This window comes from Cydia pomonella, chromosome 19 (assembly GCF_033807575.1).
Source record: "Cydia pomonella isolate Wapato2018A chromosome 19, ilCydPomo1, whole genome shotgun sequence".
Taxonomy (NCBI): Eukaryota; Metazoa; Arthropoda; class Insecta; order Lepidoptera; family Tortricidae; genus Cydia; species Cydia pomonella.
Window position 1 is genome coordinate 16,811,032 of NC_084721.1, and position 15,343 is coordinate 16,826,374.

At 38.8% G+C, this 15,343-nt stretch overlaps 1 protein-coding gene across 1 annotated transcript; it reads right to left on the bottom strand.

Moving 5' to 3' along the window:
- Window positions 1-274: 274 nt before the first annotated feature.
- On the bottom strand, window positions 275-15,259 carry LOC133528298 (uncharacterized). Its single transcript, XM_061865631.1, has 11 exons — window positions 14,736-15,259; window positions 14,211-14,405; window positions 12,831-13,010; window positions 11,910-12,106; window positions 10,402-10,535; window positions 9,317-9,459; window positions 8,098-8,226; window positions 6,288-6,399; window positions 4,484-4,619; window positions 2,543-2,627; window positions 275-1,350 (listed from the first exon to the last, which is right to left on the bottom strand). The coding sequence occupies exons 1-11, from the start codon at window positions 15,114-15,116 to the stop codon at window positions 1,204-1,206; spliced, it is 1,839 nt and encodes a 612-aa protein (XP_061721615.1). The 5' UTR covers window positions 15,117-15,259; the 3' UTR covers window positions 275-1,203.
- Window positions 15,260-15,343: the final 84 nt, after the last annotated feature.

Genomic DNA, 15,343 nt, shown 5'->3' on the forward strand with positions numbered 1-15,343 from the left:
CTCAGATCAAAGGCCAAAGGTATGGAGCCATTTTTTCAAGCGATGACGCCACAACCTTTGGCCAATGCCCGGTAAGATGGCGCCACTTTTTTGATATTTAACAAATTTAACACATCAGTGAAATAAAGTCAAATGGCGTTCTAAATGTTTTATTTGTATGTCGAAAGATAGTAAATTTACTGTGGCTACAGAATCTTCTTTGACAATCCACCTCTATTTCAAATTCTCTTTGCCTACAACATATAACAAGAAAATAAAATAAAATAAGAAAACATTTGTTTACAAATATCGATATTATTAGCATTATAAAAATGATGTACAAACAGCAACACTCTTCATTGTCCATCGGTGGACCTTATGCCTTTTGCAATAAGGTCCACCGTTACCATCGCTCAAATTGTGAACTGTCCATGTTCACAATTTGAGCGATGGTACAGTCAGCGTCAAATAATTTGTAGCAGTCAAAGTGGCCAAATAGTTCGGTACACCATACTAAATATATGGTGTACCGAACTATTTGGCTACTTTGGTTGCTACAAAGTATTTGACGCTGACTGTACTCCCACTAAGTTGTTTGACAATTCAATTACCACAAAAAATAAGGTATTATAGTGTCATCTAGTTCGCTTGTTAAACTCGATCACGATATTTTCCTAGGTCAGCAGTGTTCGTAGCAACTCGAGTCTTTTGAGTCTAAATTGAAGAACTCGACTTGTTTTTACAAGACTCGAGCTTAAAAAACTTCAGAGACTTAAGTCCCGAGTCGAGTCCTTTTATTGAGTCTTTTTTACTCAACTCAAAAGGACTCGAGTCTCCGGATAAAGACTCGGTCAACATTTTTATAGGTTTGTAATAATAACAGTAAATAGGCGTTATTGTATGATTTATGTTATGTACTTCCATGAATTTTACATAAAGACAACGCATTTCGAAGTAAAGAAATGCAAGTTCTCCGAAAAGGACAAGTCTCTGCAAAAGACTCGAGTCTCTAATAAGTTAAAAAGAAGAGTCTCTCTTAATTAAGTTGATATCGCCGGAGGCCACACAGGGGCATGCATTTTATGTAAAAGTTGAGCTCCAGGGGGCAGCTGCCCCCCCCCCCCCCCCCCCCGACTGCGGGCTCAGCATGGTCGCATTTTATAACCTGCCACGTTCTAAAGTGACAGGTGATAAAAATGTGACCATGCTGAGCCTACTGGAGGATTAGTTATAATAATCGAGCGACATGATGAACTTGTCGGTGGCGACGTAGATATCGTGCACGGCGCGGTTGTACGAGTCGTCGGACTCCTCGGGCTTGCGGCGCTTCACCTGGTCCGCCTTCCACGCTACGCTCTCTTTTATCGCTTTCTGGAAATAGTACAGTCAGCAGATATATCGGAGCGGCCGAGGTGATCAAAAATATCTGAACACTAGCGTCCTGACAATAGAGGCGTGTTTAGATATTTGTAAGCACCCTAGCCGCGCGCTTGTGGCGACTGTGCAGTCAGTAGCAGAAGCACAGTAAGTATTTAAATACTAAAACTACTTACGGTCAAACGCCAAATGTTGCAACGCCAAATTCATTGAAAAACATGGTTAGCAAAAGTATCCACCCTAACCCTAACTTTGCCGTCGATGGCGCGAATGCCCGACTTCGCCCAAGTAAAATACAGGTTGTTTATTTAATCACCTGCAATAATTTATGGGGCGAATACAGGACATACTGAACAACTTTTACTACGGGAACAACCCCAAAATCGCGAAAAAAGAATTGGCTGTTTCATACATTTTGGCTCTGACCTTGACATTTTGAGTAAATTTATTTCCGCGATGTCGGGGTTGGTCCCATAGTAAAGGTTGCTCACTATGACCTATATATTCAGTCTGTAAATTATTTGCACGTGACTAAATAAACACCCCGTATTAAAATAATAAATTTACCAAGAAATATTCATTAAATTCACAATAAATAGAGCTGCATAAAATGTATTATTAAGTAAAGAAATAAAAAATTACACTCCCCCCCCCCCTCCTTGCACAGCGTGCCTGCCTGTACCTGCACGGTCTAGGCTGTCAAAATCGCTGCCAACTTATCTTTGTCTGACTCTGACCATAATCAGGTTTTGAATCAATGAAGTTACCAGAGAAAGGTCTCAAGATTGCTATTCATATTTTTTGCCAACCGTATTATAAATAATAAATAAATATTATAGGACATTATTACACAAATTGACTAAGTCCCACAGTAAGCTCAATAAGGCTTGTATTGAGGGTACTTAGACAACGATATATATAATATATAAATATTTATAGAAAACACTCAGGAACAAATATCCATGCTCATCACACGAATAAATGCCCTTACCAGGATTTGAACCCGGGACCATCAGCTCCGTAGGCAGGGTCACTACCCACTAGGCCAAACCGGTCGTCAAATTATGAATACTATGGTCGTCGTATTATGAATATTATGATCTATAAAACGCTATTTTTTTTTTAAACTCACTGACTTAACGCACTGGTACTCGAGGTCAATGCCATTGAAAACTATGAAACTTACTTCTTTTCTCTCCTTGAGTATATTGGCGCGATACGATTCGGATTGCTTTTTCTTCTGAAGTAATTCTGCATGAGTTTTGCTGTACCTGTTAAAAGTACACAACTCAAACTATGTCCGTAATCCTGTGTTGTCATATCTGAATCGGATCAGTGGTTATTGATTGATTTCCCATACAAACCCCCCCCCCCTTTTTTTTCACCCCTTTAACCCCTCGTATGCTTAGACACGGATCCGTGCGTGAGAATTTAAAATTGTTTTAAATGTCAAGGTCACTTTTTCTATGATCAAATTTGACAGGCTGCATACGAGGGTTTAAGGGATGATTTCGGGGATAAAAACTATTATTTATATCCTTTCCTCATAACTAAAACTATCTCCATAGTCCATACTAAAGTTCATCAAAATCGGTTCAGCAGTTGACTCCCCATACAAATTACCATCCGTTAGGGGTGATTTCTGGATTAAAAAGTACCGTGTCCTTCCCCGGAACTCAAAATATCTCTCTACCAAATTTCAACTAAATCGGTTTAGCGGTTTAAGCGTGAATAGGTAACACACACACAGACAGACAAGACATACTTTCACATTTGTAATATTAGTATGGAAGGAGGATGTCCTGTCACCTGTCAGATGTTCAAGTTTGCGTTTTTTTTTTTTTTTGAAAACGACTGCTCTTACCTATACGATACTTATGTTTCACTTTCGTTTCTTACATGGCACTTTTATAATTTTTCACCACACCTAGGGCCTACCGCGAACCACGTTCGACGTGTTGCTTCCCTGTCACACTTACGTACGAATTTACAAGTGCGACAGAGAGGCAACACGTCGAACGTGGTGCGCGGTAAGCCCTCAGGTGGTAAAGGCCCTCTTGATTGTTCAAAAACGGATGAGTAAGTTGCATTTTATCCACATGTGTGGTAAAGTAATGTGATGCAAATTTTGAGTTGTTTCCTTATGTGGTAGTATTGAATTTTAAATGATGATTTGAAAGATAAATATTTAAGTAGTAATAATAACATTCATTTGGATTTTTTTTTATATTTTACAGTTAGTATTTTCCTAGCGTTGGCATGGTGAGATTTTTGTGTTTCACTCGGTGGCAAAATTTGCTAAACCCTCGTGCCTTAAAACCCTCGCAATGCTCAAGATTCCACTTTTCGAACCATTCGCTACGCTCGTATGGTTCAATTTTGGAGTCTTTCGCTTGCTTGGGTATCAATATCTCGTGCTAACGAGCGGTTAACAACAACTTTGCCCCTTTTTAGGGTTCCGTAGCCAAATGGCAAAAATGTCCGTCTGTCTGTCCGTTTATGTCACAGCCACTTTTTTCTGTAACTATAAGAGCTATACTGTTCAAACTTGGTACGTAGATGAACCGCGTTAAGATTTTTACACAAAAACAGAAAAAAAAAACAAATTTTGGGGGTTCCCCATACTTAAAATTGAAACTCAAAAAATCTTTTTTCATCAAACCCATACGTGTGGGGTCTCTATGGATAGGTCTTCAAAAATGATATTTAGGTTTCTAATATCATTTTTTTCTAAACTGAATAGTTTGCGCGAGAGACACTTCCAAAGTGGTAAAATGTGTGCCCCCCCCCCCCCCCCCCCCCCTGTAACTTCTAAAATAACAGAACGAAAAATCTAAAAAATATATAAGATATACATTACCATGCAAACTTCCACCGAAAATTGGTTTGAAGGAGATCTAGTAAGTAGTTTTTTTTAATACGTCATAAATGGTACGGAACCCTTCATGGGCGAGTCCGACTTGCACTTTATTTATTTATTTATTTATTATTTATTTAATATTAGCACTAACAGATAAACCTTACATGCTAACACTCAGATTACATTTACCACACTTGGCCGCTTTTTAAAATTTTGGCCAAGCCCAGACTATGACTTATATATACATTAAATAATGTAAGAGCTTACTTGTGTCTAAGCAGGCTGTGGGCTAGATAGTGTATGGGGTTCTTGGGCTGTTGCTGGCACACGTCATAGAGCGCGTCGGGCAGGATGGACCCCAATGACTCCCATAGGTATTTCACCACTTCGCCGTTCAAGGTCCCTGGAATGGTAAAACTGGAGGGTGGTAAGGGCAATCAAGGGCGAAACCAGCCAGTGATTTATGGGGGGGGGGGGGAAGTTGATATCGCCGGAGGCCTGGGGGGGGGGGAAGTTGATATCGCCGGAGGCCTGGGGGGGGGGGGGGGGCAGAAGACTTGCATCGCAAACATCACATGTGAAATTTGGTCAGTTAGTAGGTAGTTGTTATTTTTCTTTGTGCTCAGATATAAAGGCAAAGTGGAAATACTGTCTCGAGCGAACCTCGAACTCGCGACTCACCGATACCAGCCGATCGTTCTACCAACTGAGCTAACGAGATTTACTCGAAGTCAGCGAGTGCCTCAAGGGAGGTGCCTAGCGACATCTATCATAAGTTTTTGTGAAATAATGTTTATACAGACTGCTACAACCGAAACCTAAACATCGGTCGGACAGACATTAATCTCAAAATTCTGAAATTCTCATACCTAAAGTGGAGGTTATTTTTTTTTTATACTACGTCGGTGGCAAACAAGCATACGGCCCGCCTGATGGTAAGCAGTCTCCGTAGCCTATGTACGCCTGCAACTCCAGAGGAGTTACAAGCGCGTTGCCGACCCTAAACCCGCCCCCCCTCGTTGAGCTCTGGCAACCTTACTCACCGGCAGGAACACAACACAAATAATGCAAATAATGTAAACAAACCAATAATTCACCTTCATTTCTTTGTAATCTCGCCCTTTTTGTGGACAACCATGATTTTATCAACAATTCATATAGGGATTTAAATATTTAGGTACTTACATCAAATAAGTACTAGTTAAAATATTACGTTAATCATCGAAAAAATCAATCAATCAATCAATCATTTATTTATTTCTTTGAATGCGGTACAATAGTATGATATAATAAAACAATTTTTGTTCAGCACATCCTGCCTGAATAGGCATAGAAATAATAAGTATTGCGTAAAACTGCATGCAGGTAATAATAAAATAAAATTAACAATGTAAATACATAAATGATAGCGTTGTAAATAACAAAATATCATTCCATAAAAGTACCTATATACATATAATAATTAGTTAGGTCAAATAATAGCTAAACTAACATTATTAAGGAGCCTCTAGGAAGTCTTTTATTGAGTAAAAACATTTTTCGATTAAATAGATAGTCAACTGCTTCTTAAATCGATGAACTGGGAGGTTTCTGATATGTATAGGTATTTTGTTAAATATTCTTGGCGCCATTCCAAAGAAACTATTTCGCATTAATGCCGTTTTCATAGCCTGAATGTACAACTGTCCCTCATATTGAGAGCGAGTTGGTACCTTACGTCTCTCTGATGCATATGTAAACAAATCTAAATTACGTTTTATGAATAGAGCTACCTCTTCTAGTATATATAATGAAGGCAGTGTTAGAAGTTTTAATGATTTGAATAAGGGAATACAACTATCTCTTACATACACACCGCAGATAGCTCTTATGCATCTCTTTTGGGCTATAAAAGCGGCTTCGCGATTTACAGAGTTGCCCCAAAAAATAATGCCATATTTGATTTTTGATACTACTAGTCCATGGTATGCTAGTAGAACTGTATCTCGATTGGCTATTTTTAACTCACGTCAAATAAAAATCTGTCATATTTGTTAACATTATTTGCCATTTCTATTGAATTCCACGTTACTTTTAATATCCACAGGCTGAGCGTCGGGCAGTATGACGCCAGCAGTCTGATCCTTGTTGCCCATCGCGCAGTCCTGCTGGGTGCTCTCAGAGTGACCGCAGTCCCGTGATATCTATATTATAAAGGCATACAATTACCCCCTTATTCATAAACGACTACTAAAGTTACGATGCCGCTAATCATCGTTTGTCCCTTTCCGACGTATTGGTATGATGGAAAGGGACAAACGATGATTAGCGGCATCGTAACTTTAGTACACGTTTATTAATAAGGGGGTAAGTGTTTAAAGTGAGGAATAGGGGATATTACTGCAATGTGCTGCCGCCAGAGTGCAGCACTAGCACCTGTCGTAATCCATAGAGTATCTTATACATACTGTTTTTTGACAAGTTTTCACAGATAATAAAATATGACATTGATGTGTTAAGGGGGTTTGTTTACAAAATGCCTACCGGGAAACACGAAAATCGTAATTTAGTTATCTGCCTCTTTAACTTTATCGCTCGAATATGCAAGAGTGATTGAGAGGTTACATAACGAAATTTCGATTTTCTTGTTTCGCGGTAGACCCTCAGATTGTGATGGATTGTGGCAGTGGCGCCCCCTACCCTACGCAGAGTTTCGCCAAATATTCCCTATTGACATTATGGAAAATATTTTTTATAAAATTATTGTTTATTAACTATAGCTATGCCTCTTTGATCTTTTTCGATTTTGTAATTATTATAAGAGTAAGGAGCTTTTAACGAATTGTATGGGATTTGTTTTTTGCTCGGCACTCTTATAATAAACAAAAAATAATATAAAAAAATATCAAAGGGCTTAGATATAACTACCTACTTAATAAACATCTATGAAAATGTTTTCCATAATGTCAATATCCAGACAGGACAATAGGGATTACGTTTGTATGGAGAATGGGTCGATTTGTCACCTTTGCTCGGGGTTATTTTATTTTTCTACAATTCCACAATGTATACACAAAACTTACAAACCCTATCAAATACTGAATTAAAATTGGATCAGTTATATGATGGGTATGATAGCCTCCTGAGACCCTTGGTAATTTTTTTGTACATATTACAGGAATGCGTCGGGGTCTCATGCAAGAGGCTAGATAGAATAGAATGATCTACGATCTTCGTCATTAACACTGAGGGCATACCGCGTATTTTTATTTATTTATTTAATAAGATGATACAACCGGTTACAATTTGACGACCAGTTTGGCCTAGTGGGTAGTGATCCTGCCTACGAAGCTGATGGTCCCGGGTTCAAATCCTGGTAAGTGCATTTATTCGTGTGATGAGCATGGATATTTGTTCCTGAGTCATGGGTGTTTTCTATATATTTAAGTATTTATAAATATTTATATATTATATATATCGTTGTCTAAGTACCCTCAACACAAGCCTTATTGAGCTTACTGTGGGACTTAGTCAATTTGTGTAATAATGTCCTATAAAATATTTATTTATTTATACAGTGGTATTCTTAAGAATATATAATACTCTAGATGCCCATTTCTCAAACGGTACTAGACTAATAATATGTCCACGAACTGTCAAATCGTTAATGGGTTAACATGGAAACACTAATAATATTAGAGCAATACCGGTCGAGAAATGGGCCCCAGGGGCCTATTTGTCGAACGGTATTAAACTTGACAGTTCGTGAACTAATAATATTAGTCTAATACCGTTCGAAAAATGGGCCCCTGTCAAATCGTATGGGTTACCATGGCAACACACTAATAATATTAGACTAAATACCGTTAAAGAAATGGGCTGCTGGAAAAGGGAAAATAAACCTTTTTGAGGAGCGTATCATCGCCGAGCTTGTAAAGGCTGGCGCAGTCATCTTTTTGGTAAATCTTCTCGTTGTTTTTGAGGATATACCGGCCAATCTCGTCACAAAACGCGACGGACTTGGCGTCAGGCTAAAAAATAACGGTGTTTATTGATTACCTAGTTCTATAAACAATTGTTATATGTGATTTTAATTGTATACATATATTATTAGACTTACTTAAATTTTCGTGTGACAATCTGTAAATTAAGGAAGAGCGGTGTTGCCCAATACAGGCAAATTTTGCTTACCGGGTAGCACTATCCCCTACTTTATAAACACCTGTATATTTTACGAAAATAAATATTTTTTTTTTTTTTTTTTAATTGATTGGCTTGTCTCGCTGTCCGCCTTGCACATTTGAAACGAGATGGTGAAGTTGAATATCGAAGAGCGCACGCTTTGGCAAAAATGTGAACTTCCGGGGGCTAAACTTTTAACGTTCAACGTTCTTATAATTTGGCATGTCAACTGATAAATAATGAATATGGATTATAGCCGACAGGTTAGTGATTGTACACGCAGAACAGCCAATAACTAATTTAGTCTGTCTGTATGAACACTAATGTGAAAGCAATAATCGTTATTATTACATTATTATATCTTTATTTATCTATATTATTATAATTTTGCATTATTTGGTTAACATTAATGTGTTCGGTTACGTTATTAGAATTCATGAATATTATGCGTCTAAAACGCTTTACCACCTTAACACTCCCGACCTGTAATGTCATTTAAATTTCAAATTTGATTAATTGAAATAAAATCAAAATTTCAATAACTCAAAAACTTGAAGAGACCTCCACCTACAGACTCCTCCTACAGATTCTTCTGTGTGCGGCTGTGCGCAGAGGCTACGCTAGGCGCAGACGACGTGGGCCTACGGCCTCACGGTCCGAGAGGCCTCGCGCTTCTAATAGGAATCGGTACGTATAACTTGGACGCAACGTAAAAATGAGTTCATTATTTTTTGCGCCACCAGAGGGCCTCGCTAAATGTACCTTGCCCACACTAAATTCTGGTCTTGCCTCGCCACAGTCTGTGGCATCCTAGGTAATTAGGATTCTTTCAAAAGTGTTCCTAGTTAGTGCCACGAGATCCTTACTCTTACTAAACTCGGTTACATCTTTAGTATTTAGGATTCTGAATTCAGTAAGATGTGTGTGCATTACACATACCTTTCTATAGTTCCCCTTGCAATCCATGTGGTATTTGTTGAGTCCGTGATCAAAATGGTAGACCATGTGTCCATATTTGTCTATTGAATATGGTCCTTGTTCATTATTAATATTATTATACATCATTCTTTCCTCAGTCGCACCTTTAAACAATGTGATTAAATTTATTTCCTACGAGTCAACAAAAATAAATCTTAATTTAGGTAAACAAAGCAAAATTATATAGCCAAGACGCGCGAGCATACCTCGTTACGCGCCCGGCCCGCCCCGGGCCGCGGCCGGCCGGTCAGCGACACCTCGTAACTCATGAGGGCCTGGTACTTGCTACTTGCTAAATTAAATTTTTGGACAGTTTTTTCTCAATTTTGGCCACCGTGGCCTACGGAGACTAACAAGCAACGCTAAGTGGTCTTCGTAGTCTATGGGTGTTACTATATTACGGGTGTCACATGCGTGTTTCTGTTCTGACTTATGAAGTAATTATTTTTACTATGCAACCAAATGAATATTTTGTAAGTTGGCAGCAAGTTTTGGTTTTGTTAGGTTGGTAGCCATTAATCGCAGTAACGTTATAGCGATTAAAAGCACTAGAGCTTTTATGAGGAATAGACAATATAGACTTTTCTTGAAACCTTTTATGTATGTTCTTATATTCGTGTTAATGAATGCATAAATGACAGATAACAGTAGAGGAGAGGAGTAGGAAAAATTTAAAATAGCTCCAAAAGACTCTTACTACGAATTTAACCAAGATTAGATTTTATTTTTAAGTGACCTGGAAGGAAATCTGCTTAAAAGTTAAGAGGGGCCCCACTGGTGCGTTTCGTCGCGAACGCTGCGTCTCGTTTTACATATATTATATAAAGATGCCGCATGAAAACGCGTTGAAGACGACGTGACGCAACGCAACGCCCTGCCCCTAATAACTTATGACAAGAAATTGATACCTACCTATCAATTTCTTGTCATAAGTTATTATGTGAATATATGTGAAGTTTCCAATCCGCATTTGGCCAGCGTTAGTGAAGGGAACTTTAAATAAGTAAAATGCTAGCCCAAAATACTCACAATATATACCCACTTACTTCTTACTACGAAAAATGTAGTCAACGCTTTAGCGGCCTTAATCAGGAGTTCTTTCAACTCCTCCTTCCGTTTGGTAAAATTCGCGCCCATCTGCTGCCAGCACCAGTTTTTGGAGCCTGGCAGCTCCGTCGTCCTTCAAATAAACAAGTATTTCAAAAAGTGGAAAACCGGTTATCAATGCTATAACAGAAGGGCGTACGGGACCGTGACCTAGGTCGGGCTGAGGCTCAGATCACTTCTTATATCTATGGGCTGAGGCCTGTTCGATTGTGTGGAATGTGATCTGCCGTACGTCCGTTAACGAGACGTCTATAATCCAGAGCGAGAAAGAGATATTCTGACCGGATCAAGGTTGCGGTCCAGTACGCCCGTCTGTAATAGCTTTAAGATCCGCACTATCGACGGGTACATGTGAGCGGAGCCGGTCAACGGTTGCTACAGCAGAGACGCTTTCCTGATAGATTTTCGTAAAATAAAAATTAAATTAAAATAAATCTATCTGGAAAGCGTCTCTTCTTTACAACCCTAGAACAGCAGTTTTCCGTTTCACGCTACATCAGGAAACCGTTAGACATTTGAATTTAAGTGTAAAAATATCACGAGAGTTTAAGTGTAAATGACAAAGTATGTTTTTACATTTCAAATATTCATGTATTTAGAGCCGGGGCCGGTATAAGTGTAAATTTAAAAACTGCTAAAATTAGGAAAAGATAACTAACTAGCCCAAAGAGGGCGTTGGCTTCCGACACCAGGAAATGCCACTCTTCTACTTTGTTTGAGCCATTTCAACCCAGTAAGTTTTTCCAAGGGCATTTAAACCTTTGTAGGATTAATCGCTGGATTATGAAGTCCTCAAAGAAACTTTGTATTAGGTATGAACAATTTAATCCACTATAATGTGACTAGTCATTCCAAAAAGCCTAGACCGATGCGATACCTAAGGTCCTTGAGTCATAACCGCCCACCGGAGGACAGGAAAAAAAAAGAATCACAGGGAACGCATTTAATTACCTACACGGTGAACGGTGACCAACCAAGCTTCCGACGGTCCAATGTCACCCTGATTTTGGGGGAGCAATACAGTTTGGGGGCAAACCATTGGTTAAAAACTAGCAAAGTCACCTTGGCCGGAAGCTTTGTTGGGAAACTTCAGACCACCTTTTAAAAAGCCTTGCGCATCTTTGGTTTAGTACAGATACCTACTGTTATCCACAAAAGTGAGCTCCATCAGTAAGGAAAATTGACAGGCCCACTGTGGAACGACGCCATACTTATAGTTGGACATGAGAATTTTGTGTTTTTTCTATGATAACTTTTTATGGTGGGGTCTTTGTATATTGGTAATAGTAAAATTTTTGAGGGATAGTCCTGAACAGATTCCCAAGATCCTTCCTAATTTCTTGGATTTTTATTAGGACAATAAAGAGTTATCGTCGAAAAACAGAAAAATCGAAAAAGCATGGCGTCGTTTCAAAGTCATCATCTATTTTGACCTAAAAAGCCTTACATCCTAGACTCATAGATGCTCTCTTCCCTGCACACTTTCTCCAGGTCCGTCTTCAGCCTATTCAAGTTGTCGGCGACGTGCTCAAACTCCGCGTAGCGTGTCTCAAACAGCTGCAGCTTCTCTGTGACCTTCCACACGGCGTCGTGGTTCCCCGAGTTGAGAACCTCGGCACGAATCTTCTCGATGTCGTTACAGAGCTTTTGGAGAAATAAACATGGTTTCGTTATGTCTGACCATACTATGAGGGGAGAGCAATACTATTCGCTTAGCACCTTTGCATACAAACTTCTATGCAAGGGGGGTCACTTTTCTCTGCAGCTACTTTAACTAGTGTCGCTGACATGGAATACAATGTTTAAGGCACCAAGTCATTGCAAAGTTGCTTAGACTGGCCCTAACCAAAGTTGAATAGAACCCAAGCTTCGGCTTAAACTCCATGCTGTTCGCGCCTTATAAAGTTGTAAGGCGGTTGGCAGGCGAGAAATACTGTCTCGATCTGTCGAGCACATCGAGCTTTTTCGAGGCTAATTTGGCCTTATCTTCTAAATAGCCATGGAACTGGAGTTAATGTTGTGAATTTAAACTTTGAAGCGTAAACTGCAAGACTCGAGTCGCGACTGCTGAGTCTAGAAGCCTCGACCGTATAAACTTTAAATTAATAAGTTCGCGTACGATCACAGAAACCTCAAGTCTTTAGGCCTCAAGCTTAAAGCCTCCTAAGCTTTGAAGGTTTAAGTCTATAAGGTTTGGAGCATTTGTGCTTGAACCTTCAAGGTTTGCGAGTCTTTAAGGTTTCAAAGTCTTCAATACTTGTCTTTTAACAACACTAACTGGAGTTTATTCGAGATGTCGAAACAATCTCAAAACAATGCCATAGGCAATCTAAATGACAGTTTCCTTCCCTAACAGGTCTTCACTAACCTCAAGAAAACTACAGTGGGAACCACACTTCCGACGCGTGACCATCAGCTGTTCCTTGTTCTTGTCGTAGAGTTTATTGAGGAGCTCATTGACATTGCTCTCACGCTCGTTTTCAAGCTGCTTCAGGTTGTTCTGCGTCTGGTTCAGGATCTCCTTCAAACTACCTCTTATTTCTGGGAGCTGGTGGAATGAAATGCATTTAGGTATATTAAAATTCTCAGGAACAGCAACTGCTAACGTGCATGTAAAACTTACAAAAATATGAAGTAGTCCTTTTTCCTTCCAAAAGTGTGGGAAAAAATGGGAATTTTTAGGACTTACATAAACTACCGTGCAGTTCGTACTTTTTCCGGATGGGACTATAGACTATAATTTTGTATTTAGAGGAAGGAGTGACTAGCAAGTGAGCAGAGGGCTGATTTTTGAATTAAAAAAAAGTCTTTTATTGTAAAAAAAAGTAGTATACACCGTGTTTTTATTGAATTCGGTTAACTTCGGGGTATTGGTAAGTACGTTTAAGGAAACTACATGACATAGTTAACTTTCCAAAAAAAAAATTTTTTTTTAATTTTTTAAACATTATTTTGTCATAAAAATTAATTAAATGTTGCATATAGCGTTGTTGTTGTACGGGCATTACATTTATCTCAATCAAACAATTGAAAACTGTGACATGTCAATGTCATTTCGAACATCGATCGTCCGAGATAGTACTTACGTTTAGTAGCAAATGTATTAACCCGTACTAAACACTAATCAATAAGTGAACGGGCCCTAAGGTAAGCGTACACACTCGTAAGGGCTTTATAAGATAAAAATAAAATATTGATTATCTCCGAAATGGAGTTAATTAGAATACCGGTGTCTTTGAGAAAGTTACTTAATTTAAGCCCAGGAATGCACCCTTGAAATTAACGCAAATAAAAAAAAACACGGTGTATACAGCAACGGCTAAGCAAACAAAAAAGACAGACAAGCACAATAGGGACAATAGGGTGTACGTTCAATAGGGTTGTTGACTGTATTACAATATAGAGATATATATATATTACATCGTGCATATGGTTAGCACAAATTCGTTTGATAAAAAAAATCATCGTAGTCGCTAATCGTTTTAATTTTAGGCGCTCGCTTTTGTGTTTTTGGAATACAAGCTATACAAATTGAGAACCGCTTGGTATTGATCACTCGTTTTCAGTTCAAATATCGAATTGAATAGTATTGAAGGGAGCCATACTCTCCTATTTACCATTCAGGGTACTGCTCTATAGCGAACACCAGGACTATCTCCATACGATCCATCTTCTCCACGCGCAGCTTATTCTCGTGCAGCTGGCTCATATGTTGTTTATTGAACTTAGGTAAGATAGTTATACTAACGTGATCCGCGAGCAGCATCGACAAGTACTCATGAGCGTACAGGAACACCTTCTCCTTGGACTCGACAGACTTGACGTATTGCTCTTTAGCGAACACCAGGACTTTCTCAATGCGATCCATCTTCTCCACGCGCAACTTTATCTCGTGCAGCTGGGCCATGTGCTCTTGGAACTTTGAGGTTAGATCGTCGTATATCTGCGAGATGGCGAAGTGGGTTTGGTAAATTAGGGAACATGGAGGATGGAGGATATCGTCATCGTTATCATTTGTTTCTACGCAGAAGTTGGAGGCATACTCTACGCCTCGTGGTCTTCCCTTATAGGAACGTAATGGCACCATTCATGAGACATTTAAGAGGAATTTTGGACCTGTACAAATTATTTTTGTGCATTAAAAGTTGAAAGTCCTAGTGTATACATATTTTTGGCACTTTGTCTGTATCGATACTTTCAGACGTGACCGTACGCCGGCTCCCTTTCGAAAGTGACTTCGAAAGGGTCGATGTATTAAGCGCTATAGACCCACCTTTTGTTGCGGTTCGGACTCTATTGGCAAAAATTCCTCGTAGAATTTCTTTTCATAGTCCTTCCATAAACGTATAGTATTAACTATGTGCAATACCAAAACCTCCTTATCTACAGTTTCTTCGGCTTTGTGACAAAGATAATCAGCTCGTTTAACAGCTAAATCCATAGTTTCTCTCCAGTACACGATGAAACTCTTCACAACTGCCTTCATTTCGTCATAATAAGCGTGATAATATCCATCCTCGTATTTTACGTCGTCGATTAGTTTTACAAAGCTGGCTACTTGAGGTTTTATACCCTCATCATTGTCGGTTATTATACGAACAACCCCTAACACGACATTACTTACGCCAGCAATGAAATGTTTGTAATTATTCATTTTAATGTAAAAACTTTTGTGTAAAATTTGAAAGAAACGTACAAAAATTAATGAATTTATGACATTTTTTGTTACGGTTATAATTTTGAACAAGCCCAAGGCAAATGTGTCTATACAGCCAAATTTATTTAAATTAATATCAATGGGATAACACGAAGAACCAATAATGCGGATGTTATTTTTAAGTGAAAAAAAGGAAGAAAGTTAATTGAGCCCTAATCACAAAT